Source organism: Elephas maximus, chromosome 3 (assembly GCF_024166365.1).
Source record: "Elephas maximus indicus isolate mEleMax1 chromosome 3, mEleMax1 primary haplotype, whole genome shotgun sequence".
Classification (NCBI taxonomy): domain Eukaryota; kingdom Metazoa; phylum Chordata; class Mammalia; order Proboscidea; family Elephantidae; genus Elephas; species Elephas maximus.
This window is the reverse complement of record NC_064821.1, coordinates 125499748-125516703: the sequence shown is the minus strand read 5'-3', so window position 1 is coordinate 125516703 and position 16956 is coordinate 125499748. Positions and strand designations below refer to the sequence as shown.

The 16956-nt window shown below is 36.5% G+C and overlaps 1 protein-coding gene across 7 annotated transcripts in view; it reads left to right on the top strand.

The window, feature by feature from the left end:
• Positions 1-16956, top strand: part of ZZZ3 (zinc finger ZZ-type containing 3) — a 115915-nt gene that overhangs the window by 50527 nt on the left and 48432 nt on the right. For 3 of the 7 annotated variants that reach the window (XM_049875585.1, XM_049875588.1, XM_049875584.1), the window contains exons 2-4: positions 7438-7570; positions 9551-9704; positions 14601-16153. The exons of 1 other annotated variant lie outside the window; for it this stretch is intronic. In XM_049875585.1, coding sequence (XP_049731542.1) covers positions 14652-16153 — 1502 coding nt within the window. In that variant the 5' untranslated portion in view covers positions 7438-7570; positions 9551-9704; positions 14601-14651. The remainder of the gene's footprint in view (positions 1-7437; positions 7571-9550; positions 9705-14600; positions 16154-16956) is intronic. 3 more of the 7 variants (XM_049875586.1, XM_049875590.1, XM_049875587.1) reach the window with 3 other exon arrangements.

The window sequence follows — 16956 nt, the reverse complement described above, 5'->3', positions numbered from 1 at the left end:
GAAAGATTTTTACTCAGACTATAGAATTAGTTGACAGCCTTTCTTTGAGTACTTGAAAGATATGCTTCATTGTCTTCTAGCTTGTGTTATTTTCGATGAGAAAACATTCATTGTTCTTGCTTATATAATATGTCATTTAGATCTGCTTGTGAGATATTCTTTTTATTACTGGTTTTTAGCAATTTGATTATGATGTGGCTTACTGTAATTTTCTTCATGCTTCTTGTGCTTCGGTTTAGTGAGCCTCTTAGCTCTGTGGACTTATTAGTTTGATCACATTTGAAATTTTTGGGACCATCATTTCTTCAAATTTTTTCTCTGATTCTCCTACCCGTAGTGTTTTGGGAACTCAAGTTGGACTGGGAATCACCACTCATTCTTGGACCCTGGTTGTGGGTGGCTAGGTGGAATGGGTGGAGCCGCCAGTCCTCAGGCCCTTGATATGGGTAGGTGAGGACCCTGCTTAATGGGCAGAGCAGTGTCAAATGTCATGAATCTGCCATTCCACCTTACAGCTGATAGAGTTGAAAATAGTCTTCAGGTATGTACCCTGTTGTACTGTGCTAATGAGGGCCTGCGCTGTTGAACTGGGCCCACACAGGTCTATGCAGGGGTGAAAAGCATTCAGAGTCCATGGATCCCTTATACCTGTGCCTAGGCAAAGAAGCTGTTTCTGCCCTGAGTTTCTGGCTTAGGGGAGCTGGCAGGTTTTTTTTTTTTCCTGTTTGTTAATTTGTTCCCTCTCTAAAGCTGGGAGAATGGCTTAGGATGTGCGATGGGCCTTACTTCTGGTCCAGGGGACACAGCAGGTTAGACGCATGTACTTATCTTTTGGTGATTGAGCACCACTTTTCACTGGTTCTGGAGGCTTGAGTAGAGTCTCCACTGCTTGGTCTCTCCCAGTGTGCAAAATGTGTCCCAAGCGCCACTGCTCTTGCCTCACTGTGCATGCCAGCCAATCCAGCCTGCAGGGTGCTGGTTCCTGCTGGGTCAGGTCTGGCAACTCCTCGCTGCTTCTGAACTCTCCCTTCCCTTGCCACTCGGTCTGATTTCTCAACTTTGCCTTGGATGTTCAGGGGCTCCTAGATGGTCATATATAATCAATGTACTTGTTTGAGGGGGGGGCTTTGTTGTAAGAGGGACCACAGGAAGCGTCTGACTACTCTGCCATCTTGGTCCCGCTGCTTTGGCTGCTAATCAAAAGATCAGCAGTTTGAATCCACCAACTGCTCCTTGGAAACACTATGGGGCACTTCTGCTCTGTCCCATCGGGTCGCTATGGGTTGGAATTGACTCAACGGTAGTGGATTCTTAAGTGCCGTTAGTCCCAACCAATGCATTTTTTATCTCAAACATTGTATTTTTTATTACTACAAGAGTCTCTTAGGGGTTTAAAAAATTTTTTCCATGGCTCTATTGAACATCTTTCCCTCTACCTTCTTGAACACGTTGGGCTACAGTTGTAATAACTGATTTAATGTTCTTATTAGTAATGTTGTTATCTGTTTCTTGTGAGTCTTTTTCTCATTATGGGTTGTATTTTCATGCTTCTTTTCATGCCTGGTAATTTTTATTGGATTCCAGGCATTGTCAGTTTTGCCTCCTTTGGTGCTGGATGTTTTTGCATTTCTATAAATACTTTTACTTTATTTTGGGACACAGTTAAGTTCCTTGAGTTTTATTCTTTCAAGGCTCACTTTTAGTCATTGTTCAGTGGAACCAGAGCAGTCTTTATTCTAGAGCTCATTTTGCCCATTACTAAGGCAATACCCTTCTCAGCATTAAACTTGATATCTCATGATTTTCTGCTCTGGCTGGTAGGAATACACACTGTTCCTTGGCCTGCATGAGCCTTGGGCTATGGTGTGCTGGGGCTGGCTTGTGGGAGCTGATTGTTAAAATTTCAGAAAGTTTGTGAGCTTGTTTAATTCTTAATAGACTTAATTTATGTAAACAAAATTAAATCAGTTTTTAAGAACAAAGGTGATGCTCAAAACTTATAACCTTCCAATTATTTTATTACATCTTACCATTTTTGGTACACCCATGGTTATTTTCATCTATTGTGTCTAGTGGGAGAAATACTATATAATGTGCTACTGTATGTCTCTTCTTAACTTCAGTTGAGTGATATCACGTTGGTACTTTGAAATTGGTCATAGTGGAAGTAGTCACATCACAGAAATTTGTAACTGTACAAACCACAAACTATAAACCCCTAGCCACCCAGTTGTTATACATTTCCAGCATACCTCTGGTTCTGGGTGTCTTTCCCTGTACTCCTTTCATGTGATTCTTTTCCAGGCCTTGGCTAGTTTTATAACACACATTCACTCATCAGTACTCAGCTCAAGACTTGAGAAGGACCCCTGCAAATCTTTAGAAGTTTCTCACTTTTTACAGCTCTCTTCTCTCTGGTAATATCCCTTGGGGACTCTAGCCATCTTGGCCTCCCCAAACTTCTCACTTCATTTTCTTAACTCACGGAGGCAGCTGAGCTTTGCCTAAGATTGCTACCCCTGCTCTTGGCCTGGAAACTCTCTGAGTAGTAACCTGGGGCAATTATAAGCTTGACCTCATTTGCTTTTTCTCTCTCAGTTGTCTGTTTCCAGTATCTGAAAAACATTTTCATACATTTTATCCATATATTTAGTTTTTTCAGGTAGGAACATAAATCTCATCCCTGCTAGTTTTATCTTGGCCAGAAATGGAAGTCCCTCAGAACAATTTTAGGTAGGACGATGACATAGTCAGGTATCCATTTTAGACCTCTCTGTAGACCATTCATTTGTAAGAGATAAGACTTAAAATAGAGGGACCAATTAGGAGGCAGTTGGGTTAGGTCAAATGGAAGATGATGATCAGGGGTGATGATACTGGAAGGGTAGCAAATAATTTGAGAAATGTTTAGGAAGAAGAATCTGGTACAGAGTTTCTAAAAGGATGCGTCACGAACTGTTTACATCTGAATCACCTGTAGTATTTGATAAATGAAGATTCTGTTGTGCACCCCAAGTTTGTTGAATCTGAATTTGTAACGATGAGGTTTAGAAATTATTTTAAAACAACTATCTAGGCTTATAAATGCTAAAATATCAGAAAAGCTGATATAGTGCAGTTCCCCCCCCCCCCCCAAAGTATGATCCTCATCCTTGGGAGCCTCTGTATTGGAATTACCAGAAATGCTTGATTAAAAGTGAAGATTTATGCATTCATGTCCAGACCTGCCTAATCTGAATTCCAGGGGGGATTGAGTTCTGGGATTTCTTAGACTCGCTAAAGTTTAAGAACCAATAAGCTAAAGTTCTTCACAGATGTCATTTTTTCTGAAGTTCATAGTAACCCTGAGAGGTAGTAGGCAGATAGTATGTCTCCCATTGTACAGATAAAGAAAATGAATCTCAGGCAGAGTGACTTGTTCATGGTCAAACAGTTAGTTACGCATGACAGGGAATCATGCTGTCATAATGTTTCACCAAATCTGATGCTCTTTCTACTAAATCTTTCTGTTGACTGTGTAAATAGGCTTATCTCCAGAACCTGTAGAAGGCGTCCAAGACACTGGACCTGTAGTTCAGAGCAGTTTGCAGGGAAAGTGTACTTCTTTAGTCCTACATTATATCAAATAAAAATCCGCTTCAGCTCTTCATAGCAAGCAACTATGATAAATATAATTATCTAGGGAAGATGTTACTGTCTTTCATCATATCTTAATACTTTGTACAATTGACTTTGAATGTCTCCCTAAGTCTCTTTTAAAATCATTTAAAAATATAGTATAGTGCACGTATTTAGTATTTTCACTTACAGCAGTCAAAGAACCAGGTACCAAATATGAGTCTGTGGTATAACCTTTCTTTTGAAGTTTTTCCAAGCTCTTACAAACTTAAAAAAAATTTTTTTTGCAGTGCTTTATAATATGGGTTAACATTTAGCTTAGACCTCACAGTTGTACTGTTATGTAGTAAGTTGTGTAGCTTACAGCTTTGCTATATCGCTAGAACTGATAATTTTCTAGTGAGATTTTTTTGTAGTGTTTAGAAGTTATTTCACGTGTGCCATGAAATTGAAGTCCTGTAACCTATTTAACAAGCAGTACCCGTGTTAGACTGCAAGTGGTAGGAAAAGTAATTCTTTTCAGTGAAGATTGATTTTTGGATTGGCTTTTGGAATGGCTGAACAGTCAGTGAATTTTATTAGTATGGTGAAAACAAGCAAAGCTCTGTAGCAAGGAATAAATAAGGCTTTAGGAATAGAATTTAAATGGTTTGCTTTCTTTTTTGTATGTTTTTCTAGACAAAGTAGCTAAGTTTTTAAAACTTCTGGAAGTAAGTTGTTATAGTTTGAAACATAAATACTTCAAATAAAAAAACTACTGTAGCTTATCATAATCAAAAGTAGTTTATCTGCTCCAGGAAGCATATAGCATTTGCTTAGAGTGCTTAAGTTTGAAATGCATAGTGAATGAAATAAAGAACACAAGGTGTAGGGACTTTAAGAGTTTTGACTAGTTTAACTTTCTTGCTTATTAGAGAGGTCATGGCAACCTTTAAATTTAGGACATAGATCTGTGTTAAGTTTTTAATGACATTACTTAAAGCCTTTTTTTTTTTTTTTACTTTTTTATTGTGCCTTAGATGAAGGTTTACAGAGCAAATTAGTTTCTCGTTAAACAATTCATACACATATTGTTTTGTGACATTGGTTGTCAACCTCACTCCTCACATGTCAACAGTCTCCCCTTCTTGACCTTGGGTTCCCCATTACCAGCTTTCCTGTCCCATCCCGCTTTGTTGTCCTTTCCCCTGGGCTGCTGAGCCCATTTAGTTTCATTTTGTTTTATGGGCCTGTCTACTCTTTGGGTGAAGGGTGAACCTCAGGAGTGACTTCAGTACTGAGTTAAAAAGGGTGTCCTGGGTAGTTTTTTTTTTTTAACATTTGAAAATAAATGAATAGAGAAATAAATAAGGATAAGTATCAGTGCCTATTTATCACTCTGTCTACTCTGTTGTTTTTTGTTGTTGAGAATATACACAGCAGAACATACACCAATTTAAGTTTCTACGTGTACAATTCATTGACATTGATTACATTCTTCAAGTTGTGCAGCCATTCTCACCCTCCTTTGCTGAATTCTTCTTCCCCCATTAATACAAACCCGCTGCCCGCTAAGTTTCCTATCCAGTCTTTTGAGTTGCTCTTTTTAGTTTGATCTCCTATAGGTAGTTCTTCAAAAAGCACAATGCTCAAGGTAGACATTCTTTGCTAGTTAAGCGAAACTGTTGTTTGGTTTAAAGAAAACGCAAGGGGATATTTTTGGTTTAAGGTTTTAAGATTATCTTAGGGCAGTAGTTCAGACGGTTTATCCAGAAAGTCTGGATTCTATGAGAATTCGAAATTCTGATTGAATTTTTCCCTTTTGATCACAATTCTTCTATAGAATCTGTGATCAAAACTTTCAGTAATGGTAGCCGGGCACCATCCTGTTCTTTGACTATTCTCTTAAACTTCTCACTAAGATAAAGCAGCTCGACAACTCAAACTACAAAAGAGGTGTAAGGTTATCTGCATTTTCCATATAGATTTTTACTCTTTCTTGCTATGTAGAAATTTGGAATGCATACCATGGTGAATGATTTTAGAATGCCATTCATAGGCTTCTTTCTTTGATATATATAATGGACACGCTTTGAAAGCTCATTTTTTCCACTGATAAATTGGTTGAAATAACTTAGAATTTTATATAATGGTTTTCAGCATGATAGTAAAGACGTGGATATGTTTCTCGGAGGCAAATTAACAACCAAGCCCATGTTTTTAAGAAGCTTACTTTTAGCGAATGTTTGTATAGTTGCATCTTTAATTTTATTTTAAATTCTTCCATTTATTTAAAATCACATGAATTTTCTGTTCATTTCTTGAATGTAGTAGCGTCAGAAGTCCTCTAACTTCACAAGGAGGGAGGAGAAGAACCAGCATCAGCCCAGAGCTGATTCCTGTGTAGTAGAGATCAGACATATCTCCACTCTCCAAGCTGTCCTTCCCACAGCACTCTCCACTTCTCTGCTGGGTTCAATAATTTGTTGCAGTGGCCACAAAGAACTCACAAACCATCCTTTATTTTGGGGTTTATTAGGGAAGTAACAGGTTACAGTTCTGGATCAGGATCAATTTGGAAGTAACAGGAACAACTCAGGCGACAGGATATAGTTTGTTAATTAGGACAGCCTCCGACCAAGTCAGCTCTCAGCTCCTTCTAGGCCATGTCTGCAGATGGGCTGCGCTTGGGCTTCTGCCACAGATGCCAACTTGGGCAAATGTTATAGCGTTTCTGGCTCTGCCATCAAGTGCTCAGACACATCCTACTCTGCCCCCAAGCCTCCTACCTGAAGGAGGGTCAGTGAGCCCACTGCAGCCGTCTCACTTCTTGGGCTGGAAAACACACCACAGCTGTCTTGTGCTGGTCTCCTAGTTTTTGCTGCTTGTGATGTCTTGCACCATCTCCAGTGTTACAGCTTTCTCTGTTTCCTGGATCTAGGAAGTTCTCAGCGCAGGGACCCTGGGTCCAAAGGATGCACTCCACTTCCAGCTAGTTCTTCTTCTTGATGGTAGTGAGGTCCCACTCCCAACCTCTGTGGAGTTGGTTCTTTTAAAAGCCTACTCCTCCTACCAAGACCACAGACAGACCAATCCCCTTGGTAGGCTGCAGGTACCTTATCTGCATAGTAAATTATCCAATCCCTGCAAGGGTTTTATCCACCTGTTTGCATAGTAAATTGTCTAATCCGTACATGACTTTTATGTACCTTATTTGTATAGTAACCTGTCCAATCCTTTTGCAAGATTTGCTCTAGAACTACAAACCCAGGGCCAGAAAGTCCATATATAAAGAAACCTGTTGCACTGCAATTTCCAAAGTACTTTTTGACAAATTAGCCCTAGAGAGGGATATAATCTAAGCAAAGCAAAAAAATGGAAAGATATTGAAACTTTTAAAGCGATATTTAAGAGAAAGGCATTATCTTTTTTACTGCATTTTTAAGCATTATAAATTCATTTCCTGATAGTGTAAAGTACAAAGAAAGTACTTTACTGTTGACGTCTGAACAATTATAGACTTCTGGAATATGAGGTATATCTACATTGGTAGTCAGAAAAGGAAGATCTAAGGAGGTCTTAAATTTGTAAAAATTATAACTTAGAATTAAATTTTGAAAAGTTGTGGGTACGTTGCTCTGAGAAGAATTTGTAAGTGTTAGTAAATCATCTTAATCTGACGATAACATGTATTTTATAACTAAGTTTAAGGAATTACTTGTGAAATTTATTAGAAAATGAAGTGTGTTATATAAGTATTTAGAAATATTGTCTCTTTTACCCGAAAATACGTAAGCAGTAACACATCCATAGTGACTATATTGTGGTTTCCCTTCACAGATATCAAGTTGTGCTAGTACAACCATATAAGTAATTAATACCTGAAGTCTCAATGTAACATGGATATTAACAGTGATGACAGATAAATGCAGAAGCTTGGGAATCAAATACTAGGCGAAACACTTATAAAAAGGTAAGAAAAAAATATAATCTTAATTAAGGCCAAGTGGGCTTTAGTTTAGTAGAAGTAATTAGTAGAAGTTTTTATTGACTAGGGTTTCTTTTTTCAGTATATCAGGCCTTTAAGAAACTCATTTACAGGATCCTGTCTATCTTAATATTAGTAGAACTCAGTTGTAAACATCAATTCTTAACAAATAACGGTTGCAGATACTGTTACCTGATAAATATCATAATGGGTGATGTGTCTATTGGGACATCCAGATTATCCAAATAAGGGAGCAATGTGGCAGACTAGAATGGATTAGGCTAGAGTATTAGAATGGGCATATCCATATATGCTTAGAGACACGTTTTAAGTTATGGATTCTCCATTTTTCCTCTGATGATTGCTTCCGCAGTCACCACACACTATAGAATGTAATGTTTTGCAATGGCTGTGAAAGGTTTTCAGTCCAAAGGGGTTGTCAGTTGTGGTCTTTGTTACAAGAAGTATAAATTTTTAAGTCAAGGTTTTCTTTTTATAGGGTTATGTTTTCACTGAGCTCCCTCTCCATGTTAATATAGAACAAACATTTTTATATTGTAGTATTAAATAGTTAGACAATTTTCCTACCTTTCGCTTTTTTTTTTTCAACTATTTTCAAGGTATGTGTGGGAGATGTTGCATCTAGAGATATTAGCCCTGTTTCTCTTCTAGCTGACTAAAACAGTAATCTCTTTTTACCAGGCCATACCTCTGGTTTACAAAGTATTATAATTGAATCAGTCTTCAAATTGTGACTTTACCAAAAATAGTGTCACTTTTAGAATATCTGATTTTATGTTTATAATAAAGTGACAATTTCCATCATAAATGTCTTACCAGTCTTTTTCCTGGCGTTCCTTCTTGTTTCCAGATGGAGACTCATAATAATTCAATTAACCAGATTGTACATTCTCTGAAAAGTATATCACATTATATTATTATAAAGTAAAACTGTAATTAACTAGACTGTCCAAAGAATAGAATGTAATTAGGTTAATTAAAATTTCTGGCTATCTGGGTACTAAAACAGAAAATCCTTATTGTTTCTGTCCTTGTTGAAAACCTGTGTGGCAAGAATAATAGAAATTACCTTTTATAATTGAGTCTTGTAGCACTTTAATAAGCATCTAGGTTATCCTGTAACTATAGAAGACTTGGTTGATTCTTCAGTGTATATAAGCTAAATGATTTTTGTTGTTTAGTCCCCAGTTTTGCATACTTGCAAGTCCAAATTTTGGGAAGGCCTCTAGTGTAAGAGTAGGAGATTATAGATTCTGAAAAGTCTTATCAAGGGCAATCTTTGGGTCACCTAAAAAAATTGTCCTAGAGCAAACTTTAGAAAATAACTGAGTCACATTTTGACTCATAGTGATGTTGAATAGTTGTAAAGTATTTGTGTATCTCAGGAGCCCTGGTGGCATGGTTAAGAGCTACGGGTGCTAACCAAAAGGTTGGCAGTTCAAATCCACCAGCCACTCCCTGGAAACTCTATGGGGTAGCTCTACTCTGTCCTATAGGGTCGTTATGAGTCAGAATTGGCTCAGTGGCAACAGGTTTGGTTTGGTGTCTGGTTTGGTGTATTTCAAACTCTTTTTGGTTTGTTTTTGTTGGGTTTGTAAAAATCCTATTCCAGATTCTTAGTATCTCTAAGGTTACATCAAAAACCCACTGCAATCGAGTTGATTCCGACTCATTATCAATGTAGAGGACAGAGTAGAACTGCCCTGTAGGGTTTCCAAGGAGCACCTGGTAGATATGAACTGCAGCCTTTTTGGTTAATAGCCGTAGCTCTTAACCACTACACTACCAGGGTTTCCTAAGGTTACGTAGTTACCAGGAAGTACCAAAGATGTCACTATGAACATATATCCTATTACCTGCTATTTCCTCTTATTATAGAAGGGGTAAATCTATTAGCATAAGTTATTTTTTTTTTCTTTAATTCTTTTTTTTTTTTTTTTAAAGAAAGGAATTTAAGAGGTTCTAGTATTCTCCATGGCTGAAGCTGAAAGTCTGAAACCCTGATGTTTAAGCTTTATTCTAGATCATAGCTCCAACTCCTTCAGGATATAAAGAAAAGAGATAATATTTCCACAATGATAGATCTTTGGTTGTACAGGTAAGTCATTTAGTTTTGCGAGTAGTAAAGACAACTACAGTTTGATTTTTGGGTGGGGGGCTTGTTATTTTTCTGTACTTGGTCTTCTGCTGGCTGTTTATAGGAGTGTGGAGCTATAGGGAATGGGTTAGGGGATGAAATATTTTCCTACTGTTTTCTCAACAGGTTAAACGCAGTGATTGAGTACATTGGAATCTTTAGGGCGTTACCACCTTAAGTATTTTTGACTCAGTGGGCGTTATGAAATTCTTTGACTTCTGTTTTTTCCTCAGTTGTCTTTATGTATTCATGCAGCTCTATCTGTCATCTGTCCACCACTCTTAGTAGGCAAGAAAGATCTTTTTAGGTAAGACAGTAAATAATAGAGTTCCCAGACTTCAAAGAGGCGAATATTAAGAACCTTAAGTTGAATGGCATAGGTGGATTTCCAGGTTTCATTCTCCTACTTTTAACCTTTAAGTATGATGGTAATTGCACAACTGAAGTAATTCTTTAAAATATATGATAAGCATAGTCTTAATATTATTAAATGTTTGGGGGGTCCCTCCCAAACAGTGGAAGATTGTAAGAAGTTTTATATTCTAGACAACTAGAAAAAGAATCATGTTGGCGACACTTCCCAGTTGTTCTTGCTTTTTTTTCCTTTCACTTTGGTTTTTCTATGTGAATATATAAATGGGTATCATGACCAGTTTCCTAAACATTGTTCATTTCATAAAACTGAATATTATGTATCAGCTAGAACATTGATGTCAACAGGGAATTGCCAGCTCCTCAATTCTCTTTTTCTCATATCACTTTGGTAATTGTAGCAGGAATAAAAGGTTATAGATTTCAAAGTGTCTTTGAAATCTGTTTTTGAGGGTTTTTTTTTTTTTTTCCTTAAGTAATAGCTGGAGCAATATTTTATTAGAAGGGCTTTTTTAGTTTAATACTTATTATCCTTTTCAGTTCTTACTGTTGCAGCTCTGTAGATGTAATCTTTTTAGTTTAATACTTATTATCCTTTTCAGTTCTTACTGTTGCAGCTCTGTAGATGTGATCTTTTTAGTTCAATACTTGTTACCATTTTCAGTTCTTACTGTTGCAGTCCTGTAGATGTGATCACAGGGGGTGTGAGTTTATTCTGATTTGGAACATAGTAACTGATTCAGATATTCATAGGTATTGTTTCAGAATCATGTAGTTAGATTTGAGGTAAAAGTAAATTCAGATTTGGGAGTGGGGAGCTCAGCAGTAAATAAGGAGATGGAATGTTGGAGTTTTAGATAGAATTTTGGGCTTAATATGGATGGGCAGACTGAAATTTGGTTGACTGGCTCTTTTCAGACACATCCTCTATCTAATAGGATGAAAACTTATTAGAGTGGAGAAGAGAGGAAAGGAGTCTGTTCAACTCTGGTGATTGATCATATTCTCTTCCCTCTCTGTTCTAGAAAGTTCTGCTCATTATTCGTGGATCATGTATAGTAAAACTTCAGTTCAGATACTAGGTTGGGTTTTGCCCATATGAATGTGTTAGATAATGGTTTTCCTTAATTCAAAAACTAGAGTGATTGGATTTTCAGTTCCAAATGATGCTGGCCAAGATTTTCACCACATGCCTCCTGCTTTGTTAACCAGCAGGAGTATTTTCTGAGATACTTAGTTTGTAAATGAATTCATTTCTATTCCTCTAGCATCTTTTTATTTGGCAGGAATATAATTTTGTGCTCCAAACCTCTTTACTGGATTTCTTCAGTAACTATGTTTTATGCAACTAAAATGAGGAAGACAACTGCTTTAGTCTGTAATACTTTGCCAAGCATGACAAAACAGTGTGGCGAGTTGGTTGAGATAATCTGGACATTTTAAGTTCCTTTATGATCGTTGAATTTTGTACTTTATTAGATAGCTATAAATGTATGTATCTTTATATATGTCTATCCAAAATAGAAAAGATGTGAAGGAAAAGATTAGAACGGAAGAAAAAAATATCAAAAGAAGAAGTATTAAAATTTTATTCAATGCTAACCTTTACGGTTTTAACCAATTTATTACGTTAAGTGCATATAGTACGTTAATTTCAGCTAAGAGATTTTCAAATAGTCCTCTATTTGGTACTTCCTTAGCCAGATGAATCATGGCTTTATTTTAAATTTTTTATTGTTAGGATTAAGTAAGGAATTAAAAGGTATACAATCAATAGGACTAATTTAGTTTGAAACTTAATGACTGTATTATTTTATTAAAACGATGTTTGGGTACAGTAGTCTAAAGCAGTATGTCTTAAATTTTAATGTGCGTATGAATCACCTAGGAATCTGATTACAGGCGATACCCATGATACTAATTTTTGGCCATGTTTTAAGTTCCAAAAGTGTGAGGTATCAAAAGGGTTCTTGTTATAAGACAGATTCACTTTAAATATGAGCTAATAGCACAGGACTTGAGAACCCTAAAACTTGGACTTTGTAGTTGTCAAATGGAATAAAAACATTTTTGGGCAAAAGAAATAAAAAAAGGTTTAATCTTTTGCATTAATCCGTATTTTTATATTTTAATCACTGAAATGGTGAAGAGATAAAACAGGCCACCATTATAGGTGGTATTATGTAATGATGTATAGGGAATAAACACACACAGTCTTTATAAGCAGTTCTGGGTACTGTTGTTACTACCACCAGTAGATCTGTTGCATCCAAAGTAGCCTCTCCTTAGAAAGTTTATGCCACAAGGCAGAGATTTCGCTCTTACTCAGTTTGATGTGGAAAGAAAAGAAGGGCTAGGAATGCTTGTTATTAGAGTTAAGAATCATATAAGAAGTTTTTATGCCCTTAATTGATTTTGTGTTTTAAAAAGTAAAGAATCACAGATTCTTTTTTGTGTTTATAAGCTTTTACTCTTACTAATATTATTGTTGAACCATACATTTAAATTATGAATATAACTAAGGTATACATTTAAAAATATTGATGTTAAAGTTTGTAAATAAAGTTTACTCGTAAAATTAGTTATTATGTTTCCTTTGTACATTTACATAGGTATTTAATATTTAAAAATCAATAATCTTCAAATTTGAGAGGTCCAGACATGAAAACAAATAAATTGCTTTAAATCTTTTCAGTTTGCCCTTTTGAAACATCATTCAAAATTTCACATAAACATTTTATAACTAAAAGAAATCTATAGGAAATACAGTTTGTTACCTGTGAATAAAAATATGTACAGTGTAAGCTTGATTACAAGATTTTAGCAAAAGAGAATTACAAGTCAGGTTGCTCAAATGAATACCAAAACAGTAAAAGATTACAGTAAAAAATATGTTCCTAAGTTTGGATCAGTGTCTTGTACTTACTGTTCATTGATCGCTATGGAATTCTCAGAACTAGTTTTGTGTATCTTGTAAGGTTTTAAAAATTAAAAAAAAAAAAAATTTGCCATGCTCTGAAACAAAACTCAGCTTAACCAACTTACATATTTTACAGGACACTTTCTCACTTCAGTTGTCTGTAGGCAGGAACAGCTAGTCAGTTTTCTTTAATGTCTCTTTTTTAAAAAATGTGGTAGCGTGTTGCTTTGTCTTCCATAGTTCTTCATAGCCTTTCCACTATTAGATACTTCTAATGAGGCAAAGGAGAGACTGTGTTTGATTTGGAGGGGTAGAATGGCTTTTGGAGGATTATACTCCAGAGGGAGGCTGAGGGAAAGATGGCGAAAGGGAGGAGGAGGGTACTGTGAAGCTTTGCACCACAGCCATTATTAACCTCTTTCTCTAACCATCCTGAACCCCATTCCAAGTTAGGCAGTAAGTAACAAAGCATCTTGTGAACGCTACATAGAAGAGGAGCAGAGAAATGGACACTTGAAATGTTAATAGCTCCTTTATGGGAGATGGGAGAGACCTTTGAAAATATCACTAAACTACTCAAAGAGGAGTTTATCCAAATGGATCAATCAGGTCACTTTTCGATTTCCCTCCCATTTTTGTCCTTGAAACACCAAACATCCACACTAGAAAACCTGCTCATCTCCCAAACCACTCATTAAAACAGTAGCATACACAGATACACAGAAGTTCAAAGAAGGAAAGGGTGGGGTTATACGTGTCTCCTGATTTCTTAAATATACGTATTTGCTTTAGAGCTTCTTTCTCATTTTCATCTATCCTCTTTAGATACTTCCTTTTACTTGATAATTTATGGTTTCACTTCTAGAGACTAGGGAGGCTTGGCTCTGCTGTTTGCCAGTGCAAACTGGATCCATCTACATAGTTACAAAAATTCCACTGCAACAAAAATTTTTTTGATGCCACATAGTTTGTTGTTAAGGGATTTTACCTGAAACTCATTTTAATAAGAGTGATTTTAAAAAGCAGAGTGTACCTTTCTACCTCCCAGGAACGTTTTGGGAGAAAATGAAAAATTTTGGGGCTAGTTTCTATAATATAGCTGCCATAATAGCTCAAGATTATTATTTTAATAACCAAGATGTAATCCCATCTTTGAAATAGATCTTTTCTGGGCACTCATTGCTTGTGTATCTGAGAGACAGATATACAGCAAGGCAGGATAAGAGTAAGATCTCTATAGCCCTGCCACTTAACAGCTGTGTGGTTTTAGACAGGTTATGTAAACTATCTGGGTCTCAATTTTCTCTTTTTAAAGTAGGGAGTTGTTGTGAGACTTAAGTGAGTTATTGTATGTAAAGCACATGGAATGGTTCTTAGAACATATTAAGTGCTATGTAAGTGTTAGTTGTTATTAATATAATTATTGGGAATGTTAGTAAAATGAATTATATCATGAAATTTATTAATATTGGCTTTACTTGGATTAAAAAATTATAGCTTTATACTTTTGTTTTAGGTATATTAACTATTACCTTTTTCTCATTATTTTGTTTACATTTTTGAAGGTTTCCCAATGAGTGGATCATGATGACCGTATTGTAGGGACTTGCCATAGTATGGCTGCTTCCCGATCTACTCGTGTTACAAGATCAACAGTGGGGTTAAACGGCTTGGATGAATCTTTTTGTGGTAGAACTTTAAGGAATCGTAGCATTGCTCACCCTGAAGAAATCTCTTCTCATTCCCAAGTACGATCAAGATCACCAAAGAAGAGACCAGAGCCTGTGCAAATTCAGAAAGGAAATAATAATGGAAGAACCACTGATTTAAAACAGCAAAGTGCTCGAGAATCATGGGTAAGCCCTAGGAAAAGAGGACTTTCTTCTTCAGAAAAGGATAACATAGAAAGGCAGGCTGTAGAAAATTGTGAGCGAAGGCAAACAGAACCTGTTTCTCCAGTTTTAAAAAGAATTAAGCGTTGTCTTAGATCTGAAGCACCAAACAGTTCAGAAGAAGATTCACCTATAAAATCAGACAAGGAGTCAGTAGAACAGAGGAGCACAGTAGTGGACAATGATGCAGATTTTCAAGGGACTAAAAGAGCTTGTCGATGTCTTATACTGGATGATTGTGAGAAAAGGGAAATTAAAAAGGTGAATGTCAGTGAGGAAGGGCCACTTAAATCTGCAGTAGTTGAAGAAATCACAGGCTATTTGGCTGTCAATGGTGTTGATGACAGTGATTCAGCTGTTATAAACTGTGATGACTGTCAGCCTGATGGGAACACTAAACGAAATAGCACTGGTTCCTATGTGTTGCAGGAAAAATCAGTAGCTGAAAATGGGGATTCGGATACCCAGACTTCAATGTTCCTTGATAGGAAGGAGGACAGTTATATAGACCATAACGTGCCTTGCACAAATTCAGAAGTGCAGGTAAAGTTGGAGGACCACAAAATAGTAGCTGCCTGCCTGCCTGCGGAACATGCTAACCAGCTGACTGCTGAGCCAGCTACAGGGCCCTTTTCTGAAATTCAGTCATCTGTAAGGGATTCTGAGGAGGAAGTAGATGTGGTGGGAGATAGCAGTGCCTCAAAAGAGCGATGTAATGAAAACATCAGTAACGTCCTGGACACAAGTCTTGAGAATGTTCCAGTCTCTGGAGAACCAGAACCATCCTCTGTTCTAGACTGCGTTTCAGCTCAAATGATGTCTTTATCAGAACCTCAAGAACATCGCTATACCCTGAGAGCTTCACCACGAAGGGCGGCCCCTGCCAGAGGTAGTCCCAGTAAAAACAGTTCTCCTTGCAGAGAAAATGGACAATTTGAGGAGAATAATCTTAGTCCCAATGAAACAAATGCAGCTGTTAGTGATAATATAAGTGAGTCTCACACAAATCCTGATGAAATTTCCCAGAATGAAAAAGGGATATGTTGTGACTCTGAAGATTATGGAAGTGAAGGACTAAGTAAGCCGCCCTCAGAGGCAAGACTCAATATTGGACATTTGCCATCTGCCAAAGAGAGTGCCAGTCAGCACATTGCAGAAGAGGAAGACGATGATCCTGATGTTTATTACTTTGAATCAGATCATGTGGCACTGAAACACAACAAAGAGTATGTGTAAATATGGTAACCATGAATTCTGCTTTGTTTATTATCCCCCACGTTTTCTGTATCTATTTATAACCATCTGTTCATAGCATTTTTATTACAGCTAAAATTAAGGCTTTAGGTAAAATTTTAGGTTTAACATAATGATTTTCCCAACTCTTAAAAAAAACCTCCAAAATAAGAAGAATTTTAAAACCCCACTTTATTTCTCTTCTGTATAGCAATATGGTTTTTCTAGTTCTGACAATTCACGTGTCTTAGTAGTAGAAATGACATGTGGAAACATAGTAAATGTTTTTTTTTTAATTTTTAAATACGTTTTATAGAGCTCTTCTTTATCTTAGTTACTTATATTTATTTCCCAATTAAAATTTTTTACTTAAAAATGTGTGCTTTATGCATTATCTTCGACTTTTGTGACTTTTACTTAGAGAAGTAGGTATCTTTGTTAGTGCTATGACAGGTGTATATTGTACTTAGCATATTAGCAATAGTTAGCAGTATAGTTTTCATAAAGCATTTGATACAGCTTTTCCTAATACTGAATACAAGGGGAGACTTAAAATACTATCAGTTCTCAATCTTTGCCATAAAGGCACTTTAAATAAAGAATTGTGTTCAAGTTTTTCACAGTTTTGTTTAGATTTACTTTAAAGTATTCCGGGCAGAAACACAAATGAATCAGAACTAACTATGGAGGTAAATAATCCTGAAAGGAACTGAAACAAATAGTGCTCATTGTAAATATCATGAACAGCAACAGTCAAAGACATTTAAATAGGTGATCACCTTTATTACTTTTACCG